Genomic DNA, 27,593 nt, shown 5'->3' with positions numbered 1-27,593 from the left:
CGAGAGGGGGAATCAAGTTCTAAAATGTAGAAAAGGGAGAATTATACTAATGCATATTAGAACTTATAAGGAAAATTGTAACAGCCCCTTACTTTTGAACCTATGCAAATTTCGAACTTGAAGAGTTCATCGAGGCTTTGAGGCGTTGCTTAATCCTGATAATATGATAATATATGATCATTTTATCATATGATAATATGAGGGGAAAGTCCTCGTGCATGTAAATTACGTCCATCAGGACACCTTTAAGCATAACTAGTTTACTTACAGTGCTATGTAGGATTGCCACCACCGTTAATTTTCCACCCTATTTGTAATTTTTTTTTTCAAAGTTCCTTTTGTTAGGTGATTGATAGACAAAGATACGACTTCAGAGTCAATACATCAGACCTTCAGAACCCAAGTTTGATTCATTCAAATTTGATGGGCCCCTCACTTGCAAAATTTTGCTCACTTTGTGGCACGGGCCACGTATAGTGAAAGTTTATACGTATAAGGTTGGGAAAGGGGGTCTATGCCCCAAGACCTTGCGTCATGAACTTCAGTTATCATAAGGAAATCTTATACTGACTGAAGGATCCTTTAGACAGGTGATTGTGCTGGCATAAGCATTTCTTATTAGTTATTTCCTATTCCTATTGGTGGTAGTTTCCTATTCCTGATTAAATTTTTTTCATGTGTATAGCTCGTGCGCAAACTACTAGCTACAACATAACAAATCTTTTTTAACATCTGTTAAAATTTTATTGATCTAAGAATAGAATCTAGTGGTTGTACAAGATGTTTCCCAAACTTTATTTTGACTTGTAACAAAATAAATAAAACCTTTAGCAAGTAATATCCCATTAGCAGGTAGGCTACCTTAGCCACAGGTGGCCCAGCAGTTTGAAATTAACTGAGATAAAGGACTAACTTATAATCTCAGTAGTATTTATCCCTTGTTTCAATAGCATTACTTTGGCTTAGTAGTCGCAATGTTTCTTTTTTGTCTACAAAGATGTAAAATAAACTACCCAGTACCTTCTACAAAGGCACTGAAGTGATTGTTACACCGATGACAAAAAAAAAGAAAAAGGTGCTGTATCTTTTAGTTGGACGTTTATTTCACAAGGAAAAAATGGTGGTGTGTGCAATGTCCATTTCAATAATTTGCATAGGTTACTCAAGTTTTCTTGAAAGTTTCATACTGAAATATGCAAATAGAAAGTAGCTTGAGACACGACTGGTTACTTTTATGTCCAACACGTAAACAAAGATGCTACAAAAATATGTCGATTTTTAATTTAGTTCTACCCATAGGGGTATTCGATACCTTAAAATCGTTTTTCGAGCCTCGAGGTCGGCTGACCGTCTCAAAGACAAAGGGCCCATTGGCAAATTTCCCGAGGTGACTAGCCACCGTCGAGAGGTATTGATAATCTGTGGTTTCACTATGAAATTTGGTTGAAAAGGCTATGATCAAGACCATAAAATTTTATTGAAACTAGGTTTTACGTCCCCTTTGTCTGCAAGGTCTCCAAATCAAAGTGCTTTGTACTACAGGGAACTCAAAAAGCTGCCAAATTGTTTAAATGACGTTCTCTTCAAGCTGATTGTTAGCATTTTTCTATCAGTTATGCTAGAGTATTTTCATAATACGGCCCTTTGCTGAAATAAAAAATGAACTGAAATTCACTTAAACTGAAAACGTTTAACTGAAATTCATAATTAAAATTTTCTAATTATGTAAGTTTCATTGAAACTGAATATCTGTATATACAGCACAAAACGGGAGAGGTTCAACAGTTTTTCTGAATTTCTGGGAAAATAGGTGTCGGCTTTTAGTTTTCTGTCGGTTACTTGGGTCTTTTGTCCAAGCTCTACAAGTTTAGGATAGACCACCCAATCAATTATAAATAGTTTGGCCACACAAGCTAAAAAAGTGTATAAAAATTTTTTCTTTCCCTGGAGTAGTGATATATAACTGTAGTAGTTTATATTTTTGTTTGTTATGTAAATAAAAGTCAAGTCCTAATGGACGGGATAAGATGACCTTTTAGGGCGTTAAATTCCAAACAAAGGGGCCATTAGCAAATTCTCCCAGGGGACTAGCTGTCATTGAAAGCTGTTGAGAATTGTCAATTAAAGTGGGTGGCATCACAAGGGACTTCCAAAGCGGCCAAATTGCTCCAATTATTATTCCTTTCAGCTTATTTTTAACGTTTTTTGAGCAGGTATTGTAGAATATTTTTAGGGACCGCCGTTTCCTGAACTTAAAAAGTGAAAAAAATTTCTGATGATGCAACTTTTCTTATGACTGAATATCTCTATCTCTGGCACACAATGGGGAAGTTAAACGGGTTTTCTAAGATTTCTGGGAAAGTAGGCGTTGGCTTTTAGTTGTATGTCCTTTATTCGGATCTCTTATCTAAGCTCTACAAGCTATGAGGCTAAGTGGAAATCAAATAACTTAGAATTTGAATATTTTACAACATATAGGATACGACAGAAAATCCCTACAGATTCTGCTCCTGTGCTAATCAGGTGCAGCTAGGGGTTGTATTTTTAGCCTGGTTTTGCTCCTTACTTCGAGGGAGGAGTAATTCTTTCATTGGAACTCATTGGAGAAAGTTTTCTTGCTCCTATGGAGCCAATTAGCCCGAAGAGGGTGAAAATTATTGGTGTAATGCCATTCTATATACGACTACAGTAGTCCCAATTTATAGTCCCAAAGATCACTTTTATGAAATTCGGGTGATGTTCGGCGATCTTTTCTCTAAAAGAAAAAAACCTTCAAGCTCTGAACAACATTTTTTTTTGGGGGGGGGGGGCGACTGGGGACCGAAATAACGGCAAAATTACACAATTAAATCGACAATAGAGCTAAATTTAAGAGGGGGGGGGGGTAATTCCTCTTATCATGGAATAATAATCAGAGATAAAAGTTCTCGAATATTTAAGTTTTTGAAAGCACTACCTCAAAAGTTTTGCTGAGAAGCTTCTTCTTAGTTAAAATATTGTTCAAGAAAATATTGTATAAGTTTGTAAATGTAAACGATTCCGTGAAAATTAAATCGAATTGTTGACCTCCCCCCCCCCCTTCAAAAGATTGTTTATTCTTCCTAGTGTGTTTTCTAGTAAGTAGTAACTATATATCCAAGTAGATATGCTTCTATGAATTCTTTTTTAAATACACTAAAGTGTATAATAAGTCTAATGTTTGGTTTGATGTTTGCCTTGCTCTATTTATCACGTGTTATTGTTAGTATCCAGCTTGTAAACAGTCTTCATTGCGCTAATGAATCATCGATCTATCTTTCTTATCTTAAATTAAATATATATAAAAAGTTTTTTCCACCGAAAGTAAGGAGGAACAATAAAACTATCGGACGGAAATTATTCCTTATATGAGGTGTAATTCCCCCTCCACAATACCTCGCTCTTCATGCTAATTTTTTTTTTTTACTTTGAAAAAGCTTCTTATTCTGATTAACCGGTCCTTGGGTTTCAGAAGTCGTCCTTAAAGAATTGGGAGAATCAGACTTTAGCGTAAAGACCGAGGTATTGAGGAGGGGTTGGCCCCCCTCATATACGAAATAATTTATGTTTGTTTTTAGTTTTAATGATGCTCCTTACTTTCAGTTGAAAAAACTTGTTTTATATTTAATTGTGGATCGTTTTTCAAATAATGCCTGGAAATTCGCCTCTCATTCCATGGAAAATCCCCCCTCCTACGAAAAGATTCTCCATTGTAAATTCCTCCAGCAAAAATCCCCCCCCCCCGGAAATTTCCGCGCGAATAATTCGATACTCGCTAAAATTCCTTCCGTAAAATCTTCTGTGGACAATTCCGCCTGGAAAATTATCCGTAACCTAGTCTCATTTGGAAAAAAAGACTTGTTTTCTTATTTGATCATTTTTCAAATCATGCCAAAAATCCCCATCCGTGAAAATTTTTACACCCCCCCCCCCCCGCATTGGAACTTTTATCCCGTGGAAGATTCTCCCATTGAAGGTTTTTCCGTGGACCCCCCCCCCCCCGCAGAAAAATTCTCGAGAAAATTTCTACCTGCTACCCCCCCCCCCTCCCGCCGGGATATCTAGGCCTACACGTAAATTCGAGTTGCCAAAGAGAAAGTAAGAAACATACAAATAATTTCTTATTGAAATTATGGCAAATTCCTCCCGTGTAAAATTTCCCCCGGAAAACTCACCCCCCGGAAACTTCTCTCCCCATGGAAAATTCTTCCCGTGAAAAATCCCCTCTGCAGAAAATCCCCCTCCCCCCCCCCAAAAAAATGCATGTATACTTCCTAATAACAAATATTATATAAACAGCTGACACATTATATTTGTTTTTTTACTGACAAGTTTCATAACATACAGTTCTTTTCCTAGGGGCTGTCGGGAGGTTATGTCATCAGAGAACCAAATGACTACCAGAGGCATATAGTCTTTTAATCTTTCAACTATGCTGAACAAAATGGTTATCTCAAGATGTTGATTGGATGACTATGGGGAAAGAGGGGCGTGAGGAGGGGGCTAGTTACCCTCCAATCTTTTTAGTCCCTTGAATAGGGCTCTGTAACTTTTACTTTCCATTTGAACTAGCCCTATCCGATCTTCTAGGACTACTGGATTGATACGATCATCCCTAGGAGAAAAACTAAACACGCATTTTGATCTTACCAATTTTGATACCAATAGATACATCAAAATGACAGAATAAATCCATTTGTTTGCAGATGGGAGCTAAAAACTTCAAAAGGGTGGTTCTTTGATGCGTCGAATCCGATTGTGCTATTTTCATTAAATTTCTTAGACTTTTTCGGGATTTCTCCCCCCTTTTCAAAAGTCAGGTAAATTTTCTCAGGCTCCTAGCTTCAGATAGGTAACATAAAAGTTAAGAAATTTTATATATCTGGAATCAGCAAAAAAGGTAATATCTTTGATGTATTTGTTGTAATCAAAATTCCGGTTTTTTGTGTTTTTATTATTTTTGGACCAAGCTCCTTACTAGTTCTTTTCCATGTGCTGCTTGATTATAATCAAGGCTGGGTTTATTTTTCATTTCATTAGAAGGCAGTTAGATATCCTGTTTTCACGTAAAATTCGCCATTTTTCTAATTAATGGTTTGTATTATCCGATTCGGAACAATTCAGTTCTGTTTAGACTTCAAAGAACACAAGCCATAATGTTCCCCATTATTTTAATAGCTGCAGTTTCACTTGCCTCTTCGCCTTTTCTTTGGTTTGAAATGCTTAAGCTTGACCTTTGCGTCGGTGGCAGCTTATCAGGGATCGGGGTCGGAACTATCCCTGAAACAGCGCTTGGGGACTTGAGCTACATAATAAAGCTTATGAAGTGTCTAGATAATCCATTCATACTTTCTTTTGGTATGCTTGGATCTTAGTGAATTTAATGGGTTGGGTCCTAGTTCCCTAAAAAAAAAAAACGTGCTGCCCATGGATTTCTGCTAAGTTTTTCGGATTTCCTGTTTTTTTTTCTTCTTTGTCATTCCTTCTCTGATTTTATATTTACCTAAGACAAAATTTCTTTGCCCTGGATAATTTTTGACTGTTTATCCTTCGGCACGTTGCGACTGCCTAATCAACGTATTTTCTTTAGAATTTTTATGTTCTAATTAAATTTTCCACATCGAAGGGTGTGCCAAATCAGGAAATTTGCAATGACATTGTGAAATCAGAAACTAATTTATGCTTTAAAGTGCGCATACTATCCGGCTGTAAATCCCAGTAAACTATAGCCTTGCACTTAATTTTACGACAAAAGTAGATTTTTTAAAAGTGACATTAAATTACCCAAGAATTTACAACATTTTTTATATCCTCGAATTTCTATAGATGTAAACAAAAGGCTCATTATGGCAGTGTAAAGGACAAAAGATGCATGTATACAATTATCGTTGTTCAAATATGTTGTTGCTCAAAGTTGACGGCAGTGTGGTTTCGAATAAGAGCTTGTTTCGAATTTGAGCCCTCATGAACAAAAAAGTGGTTTCGATGGCCTTCCCTTCTAAGGTCTTGAGTTGAGTCGAGCTAGCTTCAACTGTAACACGATATGTGAAAACAGTTTACAACGTTTTACAGTCAGAACTAAATTTGTCCTGGAACTAGGCTCTAGCTAGTTCGAGAAATTAAGAAGGAGGAGAGGCCCTTTGAATCGTCTTGGAGAACCATCCCATCCCTCTTTAATACTTTCTCTATCATTAATTGAGGCCCTGTTCCTCTTTAACTGGGACAAGTCCAGAGTAACTGCTTCCTGTCAACATCTTAATGTGTCAATACAATATCTTGCTATTATATCGACTTGCTGCATCTTCCAGATAATCGGCAATTTAACCCATTGCCTCCGTTCCACATGTTCTTAATTCAAACTTTGATTTATTCTCTAATTCTTTTACTTTTTCTTTTGTTCTCATAGGATTTACAACTCAGTAACGTCTTGTAAAACCCCATCTCTCCTCTGTCAAGCTTAATGGGTGTATGCTAATATTCCTAGCTGTGTTTCTAACTTTCCTCCCTAAGACATTTTCTGTTACTTCGTAAATACTTTCATAAAATAATTCCACCCATCTTTTGTATTGTCTAATACTAAACTCCCCAGTCTCATATACTACTGTTCTTGGAAATTTTCACTCACGTGCTACTCCTGGAGTTCGTCAACGTCGTAACCATCGGGAAGATAGTTACCCTTCCCATATCTCAGCTTTAAATTAATTCTAGACACTACTAGCGTCAATAACAGTAGACTAAGAGATTCCATTTCTGGGGCGCCCCCGTACCAAACAGTTTTTTTTTCTGTTAATTAGTTGAATAGGACATGGTTGAACAAATCATCAAACCTACTTGATCTAATGAAGTGGAACAGAAGCTCACCAATCTGAATAGATAAATGTAATAATTAACAATTATTGGACAGGGTCAATATGCTTTTCACCTTTGGTATTATATGATTCATTGACTGTTTGAACAATGACAGTCACGTTTGATAGATTTTTTTTAGGTGAAATACTCTAGTTTCTTTTCTTAGTTTTGAAAACATTTTGGAATAAACTAAATTTCAGTTGGGGGGGGGGGCGAAAGGAGGTCTGGGGTGAAAATTTGGTCTGAGAGAGGCAGTTGTCCCCTCTGTCCCATAGGAAATTACGCTCCTCAGCCCAGCCCCTTGCCACTGACTGGCAGGGGCGAATCCAGGGAGAGGGTGCGCGTGCCAACCCATATTCTTCTTCTTCTTCTTGCATGAGGGATTCAGTAGCACGAGGATTCAGTTGCATGGGAGTTCAGTTGTACAGGGTTTCGGTTATACAGGGGTTCACTTACATGGAGCGATTCAGTTGAACTAGGGGGGGATTTGCGATTTGGAGGAGATGGGATGATAGTGTACTGTATAATACAGAAGTGATAATTTGGAGCGTATTGTCAATTTAACGAGAATACTTCACTATAAATAAGGCTATCGTGTTTTACCGAACTTTCTAGGGCAGGGGTAACTATTTAGTTTAAATAATTCTAGGAGGAATTGAGTTTTATGGATGATATGGAAAAAATGCTACTTGTTAAATATTCGGGTAAACATACGACTGCTTGAGACTTCAGTTAAAGGAGAGTACAGTTACACGGAGGTTTAGTTAAATGGGGTCAAGTTGCATGGGGGTTCAGTAGCACGAGGGGTTCAGTTGCATGGGGGAGTTCAGAAGCTTGGGATTCAGTTACATGAGGGGGGGGGTTGTTACCTGATTCTTTTATTCTAACTTAACTTGTAGGAATAGGACTTCATTCCATTGGCTAAATCCGTTTATTCATCTATAATGTTGAACAAAAAGACTATTAAGTTTCCTTATTCTTCATCATCTTCGTTCATGTGGGATTCAGTAGCACGATGATTCAGTTGAAGGGGACGTCAGTTGTACAGAGTTTCGGTTCGACATTGGCTCCCTGACAGGGAATGATCCAGTTGAACTAGGGGGGGATTTGCGATGTGGAGGAGATGGGATGATAGTGTACTGTATAATACAGAAGTGATATTTTGGAGCGTATTGTCAATTTAACGAGAATGCTTCACTATAAATAAGGCTATCGTGTTTTACCGAACTTTCTAGGGCAGGGGTAACTATTTAGTTTAAATAATTCTAGGAGGACTTGAGTTTTATGGATGGTATGGAAAAAATGCTACTTGTTAAATATTCGGGTAAACATATGACTAAGAAATCTATGATTTGGGATGTGTGGGTTGCTATTTTTTTACTTTTCTGAGCTGGATTTCTTAGCCTTTCATAGGTGTGTATGATATTTTCTTGATATAACATAGCAGTGACTACATCAGATGGTTTTGTAGTGCTGTGAGTCGTTACTAGTAGTAGTATTTTAGTGTTTTTTTCAAGCCATTCATAATATATATTAAATGCATTAAGATATTTTATTGATAAAACATAGCCGTGACTACATCCGATGGTTTTGTAGTGCAGTGAATTGTTACTAGTAGTAGTATTTTCACGTTTTTTTTTGCAAGCCATTCATACTATACCTTAAGTGCATTCTGATATTTTCTTGATAAAACATAGCCGTGACTAAATCAGATTGTTTTGTGATGCAGCGAGTTGTTACTAGTATTAGCACTTTCGTTTTTTTTTTTTGCAATCCATTAATACTATACCTCAAATTCATTAAGATATTTTATTGATAAAACATAGCCATGACGACATCAGATGTTTTTGCAGTGCAGTGAGTTGTTACTAGTAGTAGTATTTTCGTGTTTTTTGCAAGCAATTCATACTATACCTTAAATGCATTCTGATATTTTCTTTATAAAAAAAAGCCGTTAATACATCAGATGGTTTTTTGATGCAGCGAGTCGTTACTAGTAGTAGCAATTTCGTGTTTTTTGCAAAACATTCATACTATACCTTAAATGAATTCATGTATTTTCTAGATAAAACATAGCCTTGAATACATCATATGGTTTTGTAGTGCAGTGAGTTGTTATTAGTATTAATATTTTCGTGTTTTTTGCAAGCAATTCATACTATACCTTAAATGCATTCAGATATTTTCTTGATGAAACATAGCCGTGACTACATCAGATGGTTTTTTGATGCAGTGAGTTGTTACTAGTAGTAGCAATTTCGCGGTTTTTCCAAGTCATTCCTACTATACCTTAAATGCATTCAAATATATTCTTGATAAAACATAGTAGTGATCACATCAGATGGTTTTGTAGTGCAGTGAGTTGTTACTAGTAGTAGTATTTTCGTGTTTTTTGCAAGCCATTCATACTATACCTTAAAAGCATTCAGATATTTTATTTATAAATCTTAGTAGTGATCACATCAGATGGTTTTGTAGTTCAGTGAGTTGTTACTAGTAGTAGTATTTTATTGTTTTTTGCAAGCCATTCACACTATACCTTAAATGTATTCAGATATTTTCTTTACCAAACATAGCCGTTACTAAATCATATGGTTTTGTGATGCAGTGAGTTGTTACTAGTATTAGCACTTTCGTGTTTTTTTTTGCAAGCCATTCATACTATACCTTAAATGCATTCAGATATTTTCTTGATAAAACATAGCCGTGACTACATCAGATGGTTTTGTAGTGCAGTGAGCTGTTACTACTAGTAGTATTTTCGTGTTTTTTGCAAGCAATTCGTACTATACATTAAATGCATTAAGATATATTCTTGATAAAAAATAGTCGTGACTACATCATTTTTTTTTGTGATGCTGTTGTTGTGCAGTGAGTTGTTACTATTAGAAGTATTTTCGTGTTTTTTGCAAGCAATTCATACTATACCTTAAATGCATTCAGATATTTTCTTGATTCATTCTTATACCTAGATTTTCTCTATGTTAACCTATCTATCCAATATATGATGTATGTAAATCCTTTTCTTACATATCCGATGTTTTAATAGACATTCTAAACGTTCGATCTGCTAGCGTACTCTAAAAATAATGAACACATAACAATGTAAGGTATAATATATTTTTAATGAAATAATGTCATTTAGAATTGAACAACTTTGGACATTTTGAATCTGTTCCATAAAATGCTTCACCATGAACTCTCTTAATAGTATAGCTATTGTCTTCTCTTAGTTCGTAATCAGTAGAATAATCATTATTCCATTTTGACTCATACATTATTTTAATATGTGTGTCATCGACAGGGTCAATATGCTGTTCGTCTTTGGTATTATTCATTGACTGTTTGATCAATGGCAGTAACGTTTGCTGGTACTTTGTTTTTCATCGATTCATCTTTATATTCCTTAGGGATATTTTCTGCCAATGCCCTTTTTATTTTTCTAGGAATTTCACTGTCTATTATCACACTATTTTTACACAGGTAACAGTTCCGGCACGTAGACAGGATATGGTTTATGATATTAGTAGAAGAGTAGGCCTTTCTTTTCGTCTTTGCTTTCGTTTGAATGCTAATACCCGAAAGCTGACGATATGGTTTAACACTGGGTAACATGTTACCACAAGCACTAGCAAGAAGATGCCCCTCTTTATCAACTATTATTTTTATGTTGGCATTCTCTTTGAGTGTAATCATCTCCGGAGATCTTAATCTCGCATATCCACCATCATAAGAGTTGAATTTTTTTGGTATTCCAAAGAAATTCAATTCCTTACTGTCATGACAACGCACGCATACGTATCCGATAGTACTACCACTTGTATTTATTTCATAGTTTAAATACTTCTCCTTGTCAGCATTCAATGCTACAATAACACTAACATGTGAACACACTTTCTTAAAATGCTTCATCTTCACTTTTTTATAGATATTAGTTATGTGTTTATCGTTCCACGGTGTAAGAAATACTGATTTAATACATGCAATAAAGTAGGTAGTGTCGATAACCGGCCATAGAGCAATAGTGGGAAAGCCACATCGTGTCTCTGGGACAAGCATAGAGTACAATTCATTCAAGAAATTGTGAAAATATTTGTAAGCAAGTAATAAACACGTTTTGAAACTACATGCTATTTGCATGCCTTTCCTTGGCACCTTTCCAAAAATGAGCGGGGATCCCCCACTGGTTCCTACACATTGCAAAAAGTGAGCAGTACGAAAAACTTGAAACCTTTCCAAACGAGCGGGGATTCCCCACTGATTCCTACACATTGCAAAAAGTGAGCAGTAAGAAAACTCCACGTTTTCAACAAGACTGGTTTTTTAGGGACCAATCAGGAGAGACATGCCTGAAATCATGAATTAGAATATTTAATTAGCTGTTTTGGGTTTTTAGACATCATAGCTAGTTGAAACTCTAAATAAATATCTTCATTTTTAACCTTATTGCGTATAGTTTAAATAATTCTAGGAGGATGAAGTATTTTTCTACTTAACAACTACATTAATAACTTCCAAGATGATAGGACAGTATGACACAGAATTTATCAGTTACCGAGAGTTCAATAACTCCCCCCGCAATGACTTCCAAGGGTTTTATGACTCCTCCCCACACTGACTTCAGATGGTTTTAAGACTCATCTCACTAGTCATAACTCCATTCAACCTTGAGTGAAGGTATAAAAGTTTGATGAAGTATTTCTCTGCTTAACAACTACATTAATAGCCTCCAAGATGATAGGACTGTTTGACACCGAATTTATCAGTTTGAAAAAATCATCTTGCGGTGTTCTATTCGAATGTGCTTTTTTATTATTGTCTATGGATCTAGAAGAAATTGACTGTTATCATTGGTTAGTGAACTATAATCTGTTTGAGTATGATAAAAGCTTGTGGAGTACTACATTACATTATATAAACAGACTGGGATTCTATGATAGAGTGATTACACCACTTAATAATACTGGTCAGGAACTGAGAAATGTCCAGGAGGAAGTCAGTGAAATTTGCAGATTTTTCGGAGTTGAAGCGCTCTACGTAAAGGGCAATGTACCTACAGATAAAGTTTTAATTCAAAAGTGTGACCCTAGGATTCCACTTTTCAATCTAGAAGAGTTTAAGTGTCCTAAATTTGAAGGGGGCTATCACCGTCCTGAAGACGAGGTTAGGTTCTTCGCACAGTGGATACCTAATAACATACCTGATCGGGATAAATCCATAAGACATGTTAAAAACTATCCTATATCATGGGACCATCGTTTGTGGATGTTTAAGAGTGAACTCTAATTACTATTTTTATGTAAACATTTGTTGTTGTTGTTTTTTTTTCTCAAAAAAAATAATCTGTTAATACATTTAAGCAATAAATATCTTTAAGCTTAACCCCTTCATGTTCTTTAGAATAGTTCTATTCCCCACTGGTTCCTACACAGTACAAAACGGGAGCAGTACGAAAACTCCTCGTTTTCAACAAGGCTGGTTGTTTAGGGACCAATCCGGAGAGATATGCACAGTCGACTTATCTTTATTTAATTTTTTTTAAGGTTCATTTAGACGTGGGTACGGGCGCGCACGTAACCCCTCGTTTGTGGTTGTTTAAGAGTGAAATATAATTACTATTTTTATGTAAAAATTTGTTGTTTTTGTTTTTTTTTCTAAAAAAAAAATCTTTTAATAAATTTAATCAATAAATATATTTAAGCTTAACCACTTCATGTTCTTTAGAATAGTTATATTCCCCACTGGTTCCTACACATTACAAAAAGTGAGCAGTACGAAAACTCCTCGTTTTCAACAAAACTGGTTTTTTAGGGACCAATCAGGAGAGATATGCAAAGTCGACATAGCTTTATTTCATTTTTTTAAGGTTCATTTAGTCGAGGTTTCGGGCGCGCCCGTAACCTCGTCTAAATGAACGTTAGAAAAGTGAACTAAAGCTATGTCGACTTTGCTTATCTCTCCGGATTGGTGCCTAAAAAACCAGTCTGGTTGAAAACGTGGAGTTTTCGTACTGCTCACGTTTTGCAATGTGTAGGAACCAGTGGGGAATAGAACTATTCTAAAGAACATGATGGGGTTAAGCTTAAGGATATTTATTGCTAAAATGTATTAACAGATTTTTTTTTGAGAAAAAAAACAACACCAACAAATGTTTACATAAAAATAGTACTTAGAGTTCACTCTTAAACATCCGCAAACGTTGGGTTACGTGCGCGCACGTAACCACGTCTAAATGAACCTTAAAAAAATGAAATAAAGCTATGTCGACGTTGCATATCTCTCCTGATTGGTCCCTAAAAACCCAGTTTTGTTGAAAACGTGGAGTTTTCGTACTGCTCACTGTTTGCAATGTGTAGGACCCTGTTGTGAATAGAACTATTCCAAAGAACATGAAGGGGTTAAGCTTAAAGATATTTATCGCTTAAATGTATTAACAGATTTTTTTTTTTGAGAAAAAAAAAAACAACAAATGTTTAAATAAAAAGATTAATTAGAGTTCACTCTTAACCAACAACACCCGCTGGGTTACGTGTGCGCACGAAACCTCGTCTAAATGAACCATAAAAAAATGAAATAAAGCTATTTAGACTGTGCATATCTCTACTGAGTGTTAACTAAGAACAAAGTCTTGTTGAAAACATGGAGTTTTCGTACTGCTCACGTTTTGCAATGTGTAGGAACCAGTGGGGAATAGAACTATACTAAAGAACATGAAGGGGTTAAGCTTAAAGATATTTATTGCTTAAATGTATTAACAGATTTTTTTTTGAGAAAAAAAAAACAACAACAACAAATGTTTACTTAAAAAGAGTACTTAGAGTTCACTCTTAAACAACCACAACCGAGGGGTTACGGGCGAGCCCTGAACCACGTCGAACTTAACCATAAAAAAATGAAATAAAGCTTTGTCGACTGTGCATATCTCTCCTGATTGGTCACTAAAAAAACAGTTTTGTTGAAAACGTGGAGTTTTCGTACTGCTCACTTTTTGCAATGTGTAGGAACCAGTGGGGAATAGAACTATTCTAAAGAACATGAAGGGGTTAAGCTTAAAGATATTTATTGCTTAAATGTATTAACAGATTATTTTTTTTGAAAAAAAAAAACAACAACAAATGTTTACATAAAAATAGTACTTAGAGTTCACTCTTAAACATCCACAAACGATGGTCCCATGATATAGGATAGTTTTTAACATGTCTTATGGATTTATCCCGATCAGGTATGTTCTTAGGTATCCACTGTGCGAAGAACCTAACCTCGTCTTCAGGACGGTGATAGCCCCCTTCAAATTTAGGACACTTAAACTCTTCTAGATTGAAAAATGGAATCCTAGGGTCACACTTTTGAATTAAAACTTTATCTGTAGGTACATTGCCCTTTACGTAGAGCGCTTCAACTCCGAAAAAGCTGCAAATTTCACTGACTTCCTCCTGGACATTTCTCAGTTCCTGACCAGTATTATTAAGTGGTGTAATCACTCTATCATAGAATCCCAGTCTGTTTATATAATGTAATGTAGTACTCCACAAGCTTTTATCATACTCAAACAGATTATAGTTCACTAACCAATGATAACAGTCAATTTCTTCGAGATCCATAGACAATAATAAAAAAGCACATTCGAATATAACACCGCAAGATGATTTTTTCAAACTGATAAATTCGGTGTCAAACAGTCCTATCATCTTGGAGGCTATTTATGTAGTTGTTAAGCAGAGAAATACTTCATCAAACTTTTATAACTTCGCTCAAGGTTGAATGGAGTTATGACTAGTGAGATGAGTCTTAAAACCATCTGAATTCATTGTGGGGAGGAGTCATAAAACCCTTGGAAGTCATTGCGAGGGGAGTTATTGAACTCTCGGTAACTGATAAATTCTGTGTCATACTGTCCTGTCATCTTGGAAGCTATTAATGTAGTTGTTAAGTAGAAAAATACTTCATCCTCCTAGAATTATTTAAACTATACACAATAAGGTTAAAAATGAAGATATTTATGTAGAGTTTCAACTAGCTATGGTGTCTGAAAACCCAAATCAGCTAATTAAATATTCTAATTCACGATTTCAGGCATGTCTCTCCTAATTGGTCACTAAGAAACCAGGCGGGCTGAAAACGTGGAGCTTTTTTAGTGATAACAATGTTTAATGTGTAGGACTCAGTGAGGCCTCCCCACTTTTTTGGACTGGTTTCAAGTTTTCGTACTGCTCACTGGTTGCACTGTGCAGGACCCAGTGGGGGATCCCCGCTCATTTTTAAAAAGGTACCAAGGAAAGGCATGCAAATAGCATGTAGTTTCAAAACGTGTTTATTACTTGCTTACAAATATTTTCACAATTTCTTGAATGAATTGTACTCTATGCTTGTCCCTGAGACACGATGTGGCTTTCCCACTATTGCTCTATGACCGGTTATCGACACTACCTAGTTTATTGCATATATTAAATCAGTATTTCTTACACAGTGGAACGATTAACACATAACTAATATCTCTAAAAAAGTGAAAATGAAGCATTTTAGGAAAGTGTGTTCACATGATAGTGTTATTGTAGACTGAATGCTGACAAGGAGAAGTATTTAAAATATGAAATAAGTACAGGTGGTAGTACTATCGGATACGTATGCGTGCGTTGTCATGACAGTAAGGAATTGAATTTCTTTGGAGTACCAAAAAAATTCAACTCTTATGATGGTGGATATGCGAGATTGAGATCTCCGGAGATGATTGCACTCAAAGAGAATGCCAACATAAAAACAATAGTTGATAAAGAGGAGTATCTTCTTGCTAGTGCTTGTGGTAACATGTTACCCAGTGTTAAACCATATCGTCAGCTTTCGGGTATTAGCATTCAAATGAAAGCAAAGACGAAAAGAAAGGCCTACTCTTCTACTAATTTCATAAACCATATCCTGTCTACGTGCCGGAACTGTTACCTGTGTAAAAATAGTGTGATAATAGACAGTGAAATTTCTAGAAAAATAAAAAGGTCATTGGCAGAAAATATCACTAAGGAATATAAAGATGAATCGATGAATAACAAAGTACCAGCAAACGTTACTGCCATTGATCAAACAGTCAATGAATACAAAAAATACCAAAGATGAAAAGCATATTGATCCTGTTGATGACACATCTATTAAAATAGTGTTTGAGTCAAAATGGAATAATGATTATTCTACTGATTACGAACTAAGAGAAGACAATAGCTATACTATCAAGAGAGTTCATGGTGAAGCCTTTTATGGAATAGATTCAAAATGTCGAAAGTTGTTCAATTCTACATGACATTATTTCATTTAAAAAATATATTATACTTTACATTGTTATGTGTTCATTATTTTAAGAGTACGCTAGCAAATCGAACGTCTAGAATGTCTACTAAAACATCGGATATGTAAGAAAAGGATTTACATGCATCATATATGGGATAGAAATGTTAACTTATAGAACATCTAGGTATAAGAATGAATCAAGAAAATATCTGAATGCATTTAAGGTATAGTATGAATTGCTTGCAAAAAACACGAAAATACTTCTAATAGTAACAACTCACTGCACTACAAATCCATCACAAAACCATATGATTTAGTAACGACTATGTTTTATCAAGAAAATATCTGAATGCATTTAAGGTATAGTACGAATGTCTTGCAAAAAAAACGAAAATACTAATACTAGTAACAGCTCACTGCACTACAAAACCATCTGATGTAGTCAAGGCTATGTTTTATCAATAAAATATCTGAATGCATTTAAGGTATAGTATGAATGGCTTGCAAAAAAAAACACGAAAGTGCTACTACTAGTAACAACTCACTGAATCAAAAAACCATCTGATGTATTCACAGCTATTTTTGGTCAAGAAAATATCTGAATGCATTTAAGGTATAGTTTGAATTTCTTGCAAAAAACATGAAAATATTACTACTACTAACAACTCACTGCACTAAAAAACCATCTGATGTGATCACAACTATGATTGATTAAGAAAATATCTGAATGTTTTTAAGGTATAGTATGAATGGCTTTCAAAAAACATGAAAATACTAATACTAGTAACAACTCACTGCACTACAAAACCATCTGATGTGATCACGACTATGTTTGATCAAGAATATATTTGAATGCATTTAAGGTATAGTATGAATGACTTGGAAAAACCGTGAAAGTTCTACTACTAGTAATAACTCACTGCATCACAAAACCATCTGATGTAGTCACGTCTATGTTTTATCAAGAAAATATCTGAATGCATTTAAAGTATATTATGAATGTCTTGCAAAAAACACGAAATTTCTACTACTAGTAACGACTCGCAGCAACAAAAAACCCTCTGATGTAGTCACGGTTTTGTTTGATCAAGAAAATATCAGAATGCATTTAACGTATAGTATGAATTTCTTGCAAAAAAAACTAAAATAATACTAATAGTAACAACTCACTGCAATGCAAAACAATCTGATTTCGTCATGGTTATGTTTTATCAAGAAAATATCTGAATGCATTTAAGGTATATTATTAATGGACTGCAAAAAAAAAAACGAAAGTGATAATAATATTAAAAACTCACATAAAAAAAAAACAATATTATGTAGTAACTAATATTTTTTATCAATAAAATATATTAAAGAACTTAAGGTATATTATTAATGGCTTGCAAAAAAAAACGTGAAAATACTACTACTAGTAACAATTCACTGCACTACAAAACCATCGGATGTAGTCACGGCTATGTTTTATCAAGAAAATATATGAATGCATTTAATATATAGTATTAATGGATTGAAAAAAAAACTAAAACACTACTACTAGTAACGACTCACTGCACTACAAAACCATCTGATGTAGTCACTGCTATGTTATATCAAGAAAATATCATACACACCTATGAAAGGCTAAGAAATCCAGCTCAGAAAAGTAAAAAAATAGCAACCCACACATCCCAAATCATAGATTTCTTAGTCATATGTTTACCCGAATATTTAACAAGTAGCATTTTTTCCATACCATCCATAAAACTCAATTCCTCCTAGAATTATTTAAACTAAATAGTTACCCCTGCCCTAGAAAGTTCAGTAAAACACGATAGCCTTATTTATAGTGAAGCATTCTCGTTAAATTGACAATACGCTCCAAAATATCACTTCTGTATTATACAGTACACTATCATCCCATCTCCTCCAAATCGCAAATCCCCCCCCTAGTTCAACTGAATCGCTCCATGTAAGTGAACCCCTGTATAATCGAAACCCTGTACAACTCAACTCCCATGCAACTGAATCCTCGTGCTACTGAATCCCTCATGCAAGAAGAAGAAGAAGAATACGGAGAATTAATAGTCTTTTTGTTCACCATTATAGATGAATAAACGGATTTAGCCAATGGAATGAAGTCCTATTCCTACAAGTTAAGTTAGAATAAAAGAATCAGGTAACAACCCCCCCTCATGTAACTGAATCCCAAGCTTCTGAACTCCCCCATGCAACTGAACCCCTCGTGCTACTGAACCCCCATGCAACTTGACCCCATTTAACTAAACCTCCGTGTAACTGTACTCTCCTTTAACTGAACTCTCAAGCAGTCGTATGTTTACCCGAATATTTAACAAGTAGCATTTTTTCCATACCATCCATAAAACTCAATTCCTCCTAGAATTATTTAAACTAAATAGTTGCCCCCGCCCTAGAAAGTTCGGTAAAACACGATAGCCTTATTTATAGTGAAGCATTCTCGTTAAATTGACAATACGCTCCAAAATATCACTTCTGTATTATACAGTACACTATCATCCCCTCTCCTCCACATCGCAAATCCCCCCCTAGTTCAACTGAATCGCTCCATGTAAGTGAACCCCTGTATAACCGAAACCCTGTACAACTGAACTCCCATGCAACTGAATCCTCGTGCTACTGAATCCCTCATGCAAGAAGAAGAAGAAGAATATGGGTTGGCACGCGCACCCTCTCCCTGGATTCGCCCCTGCCAGTAAGTGGCAAGGGGCTGGGTTGAGGAGCGTAATTTCCTATGGGACAGTGGGGACAACTGCCTCTCGCAGACAAAATTTTCACCCCATACCACCTTTTTGCCCCCCCACTCCAAAAGAAAGTTATTTTATTCCAAAATGTTTTCAAAACTAAGAAAAGAAACTAGAGTATTTCACGTAAAAAAAAATCTATCAAACGTTACTGTCATTGATCAAACAGTCAATGAATCAAATAATACCAAAGATGAAGAGCATATTGACCCTGTCCAATAATTGTTAATTATTACATTTATCTTTTCAGTTTTGTGAGCTTCTGTTCCACTTCATTAGATCAAGTAGGTTTGATGATTTGTTCAACCATGTCCTATTCAACTAATTAACAGAAAAAAAAACTGTTTGTACAGGGGCGCCCCATAAATGGAATCTCTTAGTCTACTAATAACAGCCCTTGTATGGGAGGATCTTTCCATGAAGGAAGTTTTCATGGGGGAAGGGACATTGCTATGAAGGGGGCGCCGGATTTCCCAGCATTATTAAAGAAAAACATCAGAAATTAAATTTAAAAAAACAAGTTTTTCAACTGAAAGTAAAGAGTAACATTAAAACTTAAAGCGAACAGAAAGTATAAAGTATGTGATTGGGTTCACCCCCTAGTCAATACCTCGCTCTTTAAGCCAAAGATTTTTTAGTACTTTCATAAGAGCTATTTATTCTAATTAACGGCCTTTGTGATTAAGGGGTCATTTTTAAAGAATTGGAACAAAACTCGAACTTTAGCTTAAAGAGCAAGGTATTGACTAGGGGGCGACCCCCCTAATATACGCATTAAAAATCAATGAATGTAAAAGTTCGTAACGTAAGTTAATTCGTAAGTTACATATATTTATTACAAATAAAAACGTTCATAAATAAAATTAAAGAACTTTCGAGAAAGCCATTTAGCCAAATAGAAGTAAATTTAATATGCAAATTTTGTTTTAACTATTCATGTACGGTGAGCCAAAATCAAAACCTGCATTAATTCAAAAACGTTCAAAAATTAAATAAAAAAAACAAGTTTTTTTAACTGAAAGTGAGGAACGACGTTAAAACTTAAAACGAACGAACAGAAATTATTCCGTATATGAAAGGGGCTGTGCCCTCCTCAACGCCTCGCTCTTTACGCTAAAGTTTGACTTTCTCACAACTCTATTTTTTTTTAAACAATAAAAAACTTTAGCGTAGAGTTAGGCGTTGAGGAGGGCACAGCCCCTTTCATATACGGAATAATTTCTGTTCGTTTTAATTTTTAACGTCGTACCTTACTTTCAGTTAAAAAAAACTTGTTTTTTTTATTTAATTTTATTAGGGAAGAACATTAACTTTAGTTAAATAGACATATGCAAAATTTTCTTGCTTTGTTAAGGGATGATTCCTTCCTTGTCTTACCAAGTCATACCTTAGTGTCCTGTATTAATCCTGCCAGTCTTAGATTTACAATAAAGTAATCAATAAGGTTGAACATCTTACTATCATGGGAGGACCATTTTAACTTGTGAGCCATTGTATGACCAAATACCGTTTTGGTTATAACTATATATTTGTGTCTACACAATCTGTACCTGTTTATTATCAAAGCGATTTTCTTTCCTAGACCAGATTTACCAAAGCCAGCATACCATATATTCCAGTTTTCACCAATCTGAGCTTCAAAAGCCCCCTAATAAAAATACTAAAATTCTACTACTAGTACTACTTCTACTACTAATACTACTAACAACTCACTACAGCACCAAGCCGCCTGAGGCCAACACAGCTACGCATGCTCCTCCTCCATCCCAGTCTATTCAAAGCCTCCCTTTTTACACCGGCCCACGAAGTTCCTATTTCCTTTAAATCTTTCTTTATGACGTCCTCCCACCCCAGACGAGGACGACCTGCTTTCCGTTTAGCCCTAGACGGTTGACCGAAAAGAACAATCTGTCATCCTTCATCTGCACAACGTGCCCTAGCCACCACAACCTTTCTTTCATTATAGCCCTAGAGAGCGGTATTGAACCACATTTTTCGTATAGCATATTGTTTGAAATACGGTCAGTCAGCCGGGTACCCAGAACAATCCTTAAGCAATTTCTCTGGAAAACATCTAGCAAATCTTCATCCGCTTTTCTGAGCGCCCATGCTTCAGAACCGTACTTGACCACTGTCATCACTGTAGATTTTAGTATTCTAATCTTCGTTTACAGACTTATCTTCTTATTCTTCCAAACTTTTTTTAACTGTGAAAAAACACCCAGAGCCTTGGCTATTCTTCTACGAGGGGTCTTTTCTATTTATTCCTGTAACTGTATGCAAAATTCATCCATGTCAAGCCATCTCTGCTTATCGCTTCATAGAGGGTATATACCGATACCACTATGACTAACACTTTCCACAAGTTTTGGTCATTAAGTTGGTAACCAGAATTCTATTATTAATACCTTCATAACTTAAGCCAGACTCAAAAGCTTCCTTATTTGTCATGATCTCTACTCCCAGCATATGCAGCCTATCCTTCCTACTTAAAGAAATAAATTCTATATCCATCTAATTTCGTGCTGAGTGTCTGAAACTCCTAACAAGTTTAGCCCAAACATCAGATTTCTTCAGTCAAAATGGCAATATGATGGTTGTCCTTCTACTTCCTACTTTTTGTGGTGAAGTTTTCCGATTATTTAAATCACTAAAAATTTTATGATCTCAAGAAAAGCAAAGCACCAATGTAGACCTGGGAGTAGCAACTTCTTTTCGAGTCTAGACAAAACCCTTTAATACCGGGCAGCAAGAAGTTCCAGAGACCTTCAGCTGATCAGAGGGTCTGTGCAATCCTGGGCTCATTTTGGTCACTGCATGGTTTTCCGTACTTGGTGATGTACTCCGATCAACAGGACGTCCTTCACCAGCAATCTCAAGCCTATTACCTCTGACCTATTATATATTCAAGCCTGCAAATTTTGTACGGCAATGGGGAGGCAACAAATAATAAATACCCTAGCTAGAAAGAGGCTATTCATCCAAAGAAAGTCCAGGTAAATAAATAAAACCCATAAGAATTGTACATTATTCAAGATCCAGCGTAATGCTGTTTCGTCTAGTAGGCTATGATTTCCTCGAGAGGTGGCACTCTTCATGGTCAGCCTTTGGCGCTGTTTGCAGTCACAGTTCTGTCTAAGAAAACTCGTGAAGAGGCCACCCCGATGGCATTATGAGGCCACGCAGGCAGGGTTTCCCCTCATGGAACAGGGACGGAGGAAGGAGCTTCTGAAACAGTGGACACAAACCGTCTCACCAACCTGGAACAGCTCCAGCCTTTTACATCCAGTCTATCGTCGTCAGGGAATCTTTCTGTGTTGCATTACTCTGTTGCAGTAATATATTATATTTATAGTATAAAAGCCACATGAGTCATGGTTTACAAAATTGACATAAACATTAATAGTGGTAGATAATTAAGCCTTCAGATAGGTAAGAAAACTGGCGAAAAATAAATTCAAAAATCACTATTATTTGAAGGAGCTACTATTTTTTTTCTCTAATTTCAGAAACTACGAGAAGGTTCGACAATTTGAAGAGTCGTTTAAGGGAAAGTGTGGCTTCCCACCATCTTATCGTCAAAAGATGAGCGATGAAGCTACTAAAAAACAATTAACTGCCATTGAAGAAGCCAAAAAGGAGTTAAAAGGTAAGGAACTGGTATTGCTTCGGTGGGCTGTAAGTGACTTACATTACTCACTCAATGAACCACTCAGCAAAAACAGAACAAAAAAGCGCATTTTGTGCATCATTTTTTCTGCACATTGAACCACCTTCTATTTTAATGAACAAGTGTTATATGGCCTTTGGCCTGTTACTCTGCCCTTGTTGTACTAATGTATGGAAAAACATTTGTATTTGTATATGACCTAATTCGTAAAAAGCAAACAGTAGAGAAAATTAAATCTTTGCTGGTTCTGAGTTTAACGCACATATTGGTTCTTGAAGGAATTGTCCAATATTCTTAACGTTTCAATTTTTTGTTTACGCCGAGTGTTTTTGAGCGTAGTTTAATATGGGCTTCAAATCAATTATTTAGCGGTCGAAGGCAATAAAGTTATATTTTATTTAGGCACTGTTTCTTATTTATTTTTTTTGGGGGGGGGGGATATCCTTATGATTATGCACGATTAAGAGTCAATCCAGTTCTTTGACGGAAAACCAAACATTTAAGGTAAATTTGGCCAGTTTGGGTTCTGAAAGATTTATATGTACGCACTGTTCGTATATATACACTGTTCCCTCTTCGTATATGTCCTCATCGTATCACGAAGACTTCATCGATATGTTTTGACTGGGGAAGGTCAAATTCTGTACACGTGCTAGTTCGATTAAACCAGCGTTTTCCTTCGTTTATTTAGATTTTCTGGAGCAGCGTTAAATGTCAGTAATTCTGCCAAATATTTCCGACTGTGTATTCTTGCCAAGTGACAGAGGTCATTGCTATTTCTCTTGGAACTTGCGCTTTCCAATAATTATAGGAAACATCATGACGAACTGGAAAGGATTTGAATTTTAGGGATTTACCTTGGCTCTAATTGAATTCAATTGCAATACGTGTTGTAGACGGGTACAGCAGCGCTACGTGGGTACATTGCTGTACCTTTATTATTACGGTAGTGACAATAGGGTTTCAACCTTTTTGCGGAAACATTATTTTTCCCTCTTTTTGTATGATTTCAATCACAGTTTATATAATTATCCAGTAAGTTTACCGCAGATGATTTCTCGCTCTTCATTCTCGGTGCGAACAAAAAGCTCCTCCCACTTATTTGTGCACTTATTGTCCACTTTTTGGTGAGCCGGCCAAGTGGTTTTGTCAGTACTTGTTCCGTAGGTGATTATTCTTTGTCTACCCGTGAAAAGATCTAATGCCGCTTATGTTTATACGTTCTCTGGAGCACTCGCACCTCGGTCCGGGTTTTTATAATGGGTGAGATAGGGAAAGATCATACTGCCTATAATTTATATACTGTGATTTCAATAGAGAATATCGGCAAATATGAATTTGACGTCGTTTTTCGTATATATTACAAGTACACACAATTACATCGCGCATTCCGTGAGCTAGATGTATTGAACTATGTTTACCTCAATCATGGATGATGTCTATTACTGTCAATGAAGTAAATTCCAAATGTGATCGAAGGGTAAAGCCCCCAAAGGGGACTTGAGATAACTCACCATAAAAAGAAGGTACTGGATGCTATTATTTTTATTTGGGAGTGACGGTGTGAAGAATGGTAGTACTTGAGTGCTGGATCAGGATAAATAGAAATGGAGACTTGAAAGAGCTCGTCAATTTTCAACAATCGATATGGTGAAGCCTGTAGCAATATAGAAAGTGAAAAATGAGTCTTGGTTTCAGAGGGCCAGGTTTTAGTAAATAGGATATAAATCTAATTTCATGAACAGATTGCTAAAGCGGTAACATTAAACCAGAGGTGGGAGCACATTGATGACGCAGAGTATTTTCTTAGGATCCCACCCATCCAAAAGCTTATGTTTTGCCAAGCCCAAGTTTTGAAATATTTTATCCGTTCATTGCCGCCTAATTTGGGGTATCCGGCCTCTCTCTCCAAGACCCTGTGGGTTGTTTAGAACTTCTTAGGGGCTTGTTTTTTAAAGACTCATTCCAATGAAGTTTAATCTAGGTCTTCAGACTCTTATTTTTGTCTCAGGGGTTCTCGTTTTATTAAAGAGTAATTCCTGACTTGTCGCATTTTCTTTTAATCAATTTGAAAAAAAAAAAATAAAAACTAGGTACTTGAGCTAGCTCTTACTATGCCTCTTTCGTTGGCTGCATCCTAGAAAAAGAGCTAATCGTCCCGGACTGATGATGAACTAACTGTAATGATTGTCTTTTGGTAAAACAGGCCTTAGGTATGTGCTCTGGTATCACAGTGGATTGATGGTCTGTTTAGCAATACGTGGCGCGGCTTTCCATTCCTGCTGGCGCAAGGTTAGACTGCCTGTCCCCGTGAAAAAGACCTAGCTGTATAAAACATCGGTTCTACGTTTTAAGAGTCATTAATGGCTCTTAATGAACTTTATCTTATCCATCCTAGGTATGTCATCTGCTCTATCTGAACGACTCGCCTAGTTCATAATTTCTTGTCTAATTAGTTTTCTATAAGTTTTTGAGTCCACACACTATTCTACCTAGAGTGTTTTGCCTTCTAGGAATAAAGAAAGAGCAGCGCTGGGCGTTTCCTTGTAATCGTTTTCTGGTCTGATGAGTTTCCTATATTTTTTTTAGACAGGAAACTTTTATCTGGAGTATTTTGACTTACAGAAATAAATTTTTTGACAGCAGAAAAATTCTATCTGGAGTATTTTGACTTCCAGAAATAAACACATTACCAACTCATTACTAACTCAATTAACACATTACCAACTCAATTCTATGTCCAACTCATCATTTTCAGGTCTAATTAATTTACTGGTATTTTTTAGTTTGAACCCTGTTTTATCTGACTTCTAGGAATAAACATAACACAGCATAGAACATGTCAGGGCGTTTTCTGGTTAATTAATTTTCTCTAATTTTTTAGAATGAGCTCTGTTTGATCAATTTGGGTTTTAATGAGAATAATGTTAGTCAGGAAAAGTAATTGTAAAATGTTGTATGATGGAAGGGTAATAAAAAAGATAATACAAATCTAATTCTTTTACATATTTTTTTGCTCGTAGTAATCACCTGTCGCTTCTGCACATAAATTTTCTTCATAAGATATAGCTAACCTAACCATTGGTGTCAATTTACGAAAAAATAGGCGGTGGCACCAAATTTATTTTTGAAAATTTATCTGGAGTTTTAAGTGGAGATTTAATTTAATTTTTTTTTATGAAAATTCTGCAAAAGGAACTTTTCAATGAAAATACCAAGAGATGTATTTTTCAAAATCTTGGTGGCTAATGTCCCTTCCAAGGGACGACACTTAACCTAATATGAACCTGCTTTGTGCAGGATGGATTTTTGGCCTAAAATAATTTTGAAAACAAAGAAATGCTGATTAATTATTAATTACAGTGAAATTTCAGGTTTAATGCTATAGCATTGCTGATTAATCCAATGATTTATTTAATTTATTGATGAAATATTTTTACAAATATCAGGACCGTATCCAGGATTTTATTCCTTAGGGGGGGGGAAATAAAATTTGAACAACGCATAACAAATTTCTTTATCTGCATTATGTTTTTACGAGTCGGACACATATTTCGAGGGTGGGGGCTCAAATCCCTAATCTGGGCGTATCTGGGCGCCCAGATACGGCCTTGACAAAGATACAAGGAAAACAGTTTTGATATCAGAAGCTCCATTTTCAAACTATTTCATCAAGTGAGAAAAGAAAATATTTTTCGAAAAAAATCGGCTCTTTCAACGAAACAATATATGTAAAACTGGTTGAGCCCATCGATAGACCGTGTTGACATTGCAACGGTAAGTTACTAAACTCAATATGACAATAAATGTCACAAGACGCCTTTTGAACTACTGTAGCCGAGGTGTCCTTTGAGATGATTTTATTTTTGCTCTGTCTTTTTGTTGTGGGTGTTATAAAGTCACTTATAATAATTTTCAGTTGCAAATGATAGGTACATTTTACCAAAGAGTAGAAGAAAAAACAACGTCAAATCATTGTTAAACTGAACAATTTATATATATTTTATGTGGTTGTTTTTTGTAAATATTGTAAACAAATATCGTTAACTTTAGTTAACGACTTTAGTTATCGCAGACTTTGATTTCTTCGAGATTACTGAGCAGCATATGCCATACTTAAGTTTCAACTTATTAATATACTGAAAATGTATAGAAATATAAATAATTGACAAAAATTTAAGTTAAGACACTGAAAAATAAACAAATATGCTGCTTCACGTTTGGAAGCCTTTCAAGAGTAAAAACTAGAGCAAACTAGGCCGAAAAGCTAAAATATGAAAGAAAATAAAATAAAAAGTTAAAAACATGTTATACGCAAAAAAATGAAATTAAAAAAACGAAAGAACTCGTATCTGAGAAACTGCAATCATTATTTCGTAAAAGCTCTAAATAACTTTTTGGGGTGACAAAACTACTACTAACAGCTCACTGAAGCAGCAAACCACCTGAGGCCAACACTGCTACAGAAACTCTCCTCTATCCCAATCTATTCTTTGTTGGACTTTATAAAAAAAAAAACATTACAGTTTTTTAGGATGGGTTCTCTCATTATTTTCCTTTGTGTCTAGCGTGTTTTCTTTGATGTTATTTTTATGCATAATTTTAGCTGTCTAATCTTTTTTTGGATGATGAAGACTTCTGGACGTGAAGCCGAAATATTTTAGTTAATGTTTCACTGTTTTAACCAACATTTTTATTCTTTGTTCATATATTTATATATTTTAATTTTAATTATAAAAAGAAGCGATGTTGGGTCTAAAAAGTTATTTGTTTAAAGTCTTTGAGAATATCCTTTTTTTCAAGTGTTTGAGAATAAGAAGATGACAGCTATGTTTTCTGAAAAACAGTCTTTTCGTAGACGACGTGGGTCTGGACCCAACTTAGAGGATACTGTTCGAAAAATCAAAGAGGTGAATTTTTAGCTTTCTTTTTATTTTATCATTTTTATCTGTTCCATGCCGGATTATCCGTTTTCTGCTTGGTTTGATCCTTTTCTCCTAACTTGTTCTACATGCTCC

General features: G+C 35.6%; 1 protein-coding gene across 4 annotated transcripts in view; it reads left to right on the top strand.

The window, feature by feature from the left end:
* LOC148952321 (protein FAM13B) overlaps positions 1-27,593 on the top strand; it is a 77,946-nt gene that overhangs the window by 39,151 nt on the left and 11,202 nt on the right. For all 4 annotated transcript variants that reach the window (XM_089089763.1, XM_089089764.1, XM_089089761.1 and 1 more), the window contains 2 exons: positions 22,415-22,554; positions 27,379-27,485. In XM_089089763.1, coding sequence (XP_088945889.1) covers positions 22,415-22,554; positions 27,379-27,485 — 247 coding nt within the window. The remainder of the gene's footprint in view (positions 1-22,414; positions 22,555-27,378; positions 27,486-27,593) is intronic.

This window comes from Artemia sp. Qi Xiang Cuo, chromosome 5 (assembly GCF_049724085.1).
Source record: "Artemia sp. Qi Xiang Cuo chromosome 5, ASM4972408v1, whole genome shotgun sequence".
Classification (NCBI taxonomy): Eukaryota; Metazoa; Arthropoda; class Branchiopoda; order Anostraca; family Artemiidae; genus Artemia; species Artemia sp. Qi Xiang Cuo.
The sequence above is the reverse complement of the archived record's forward strand: the minus strand, read 5'-3'. Positions and strand labels throughout refer to the sequence as shown.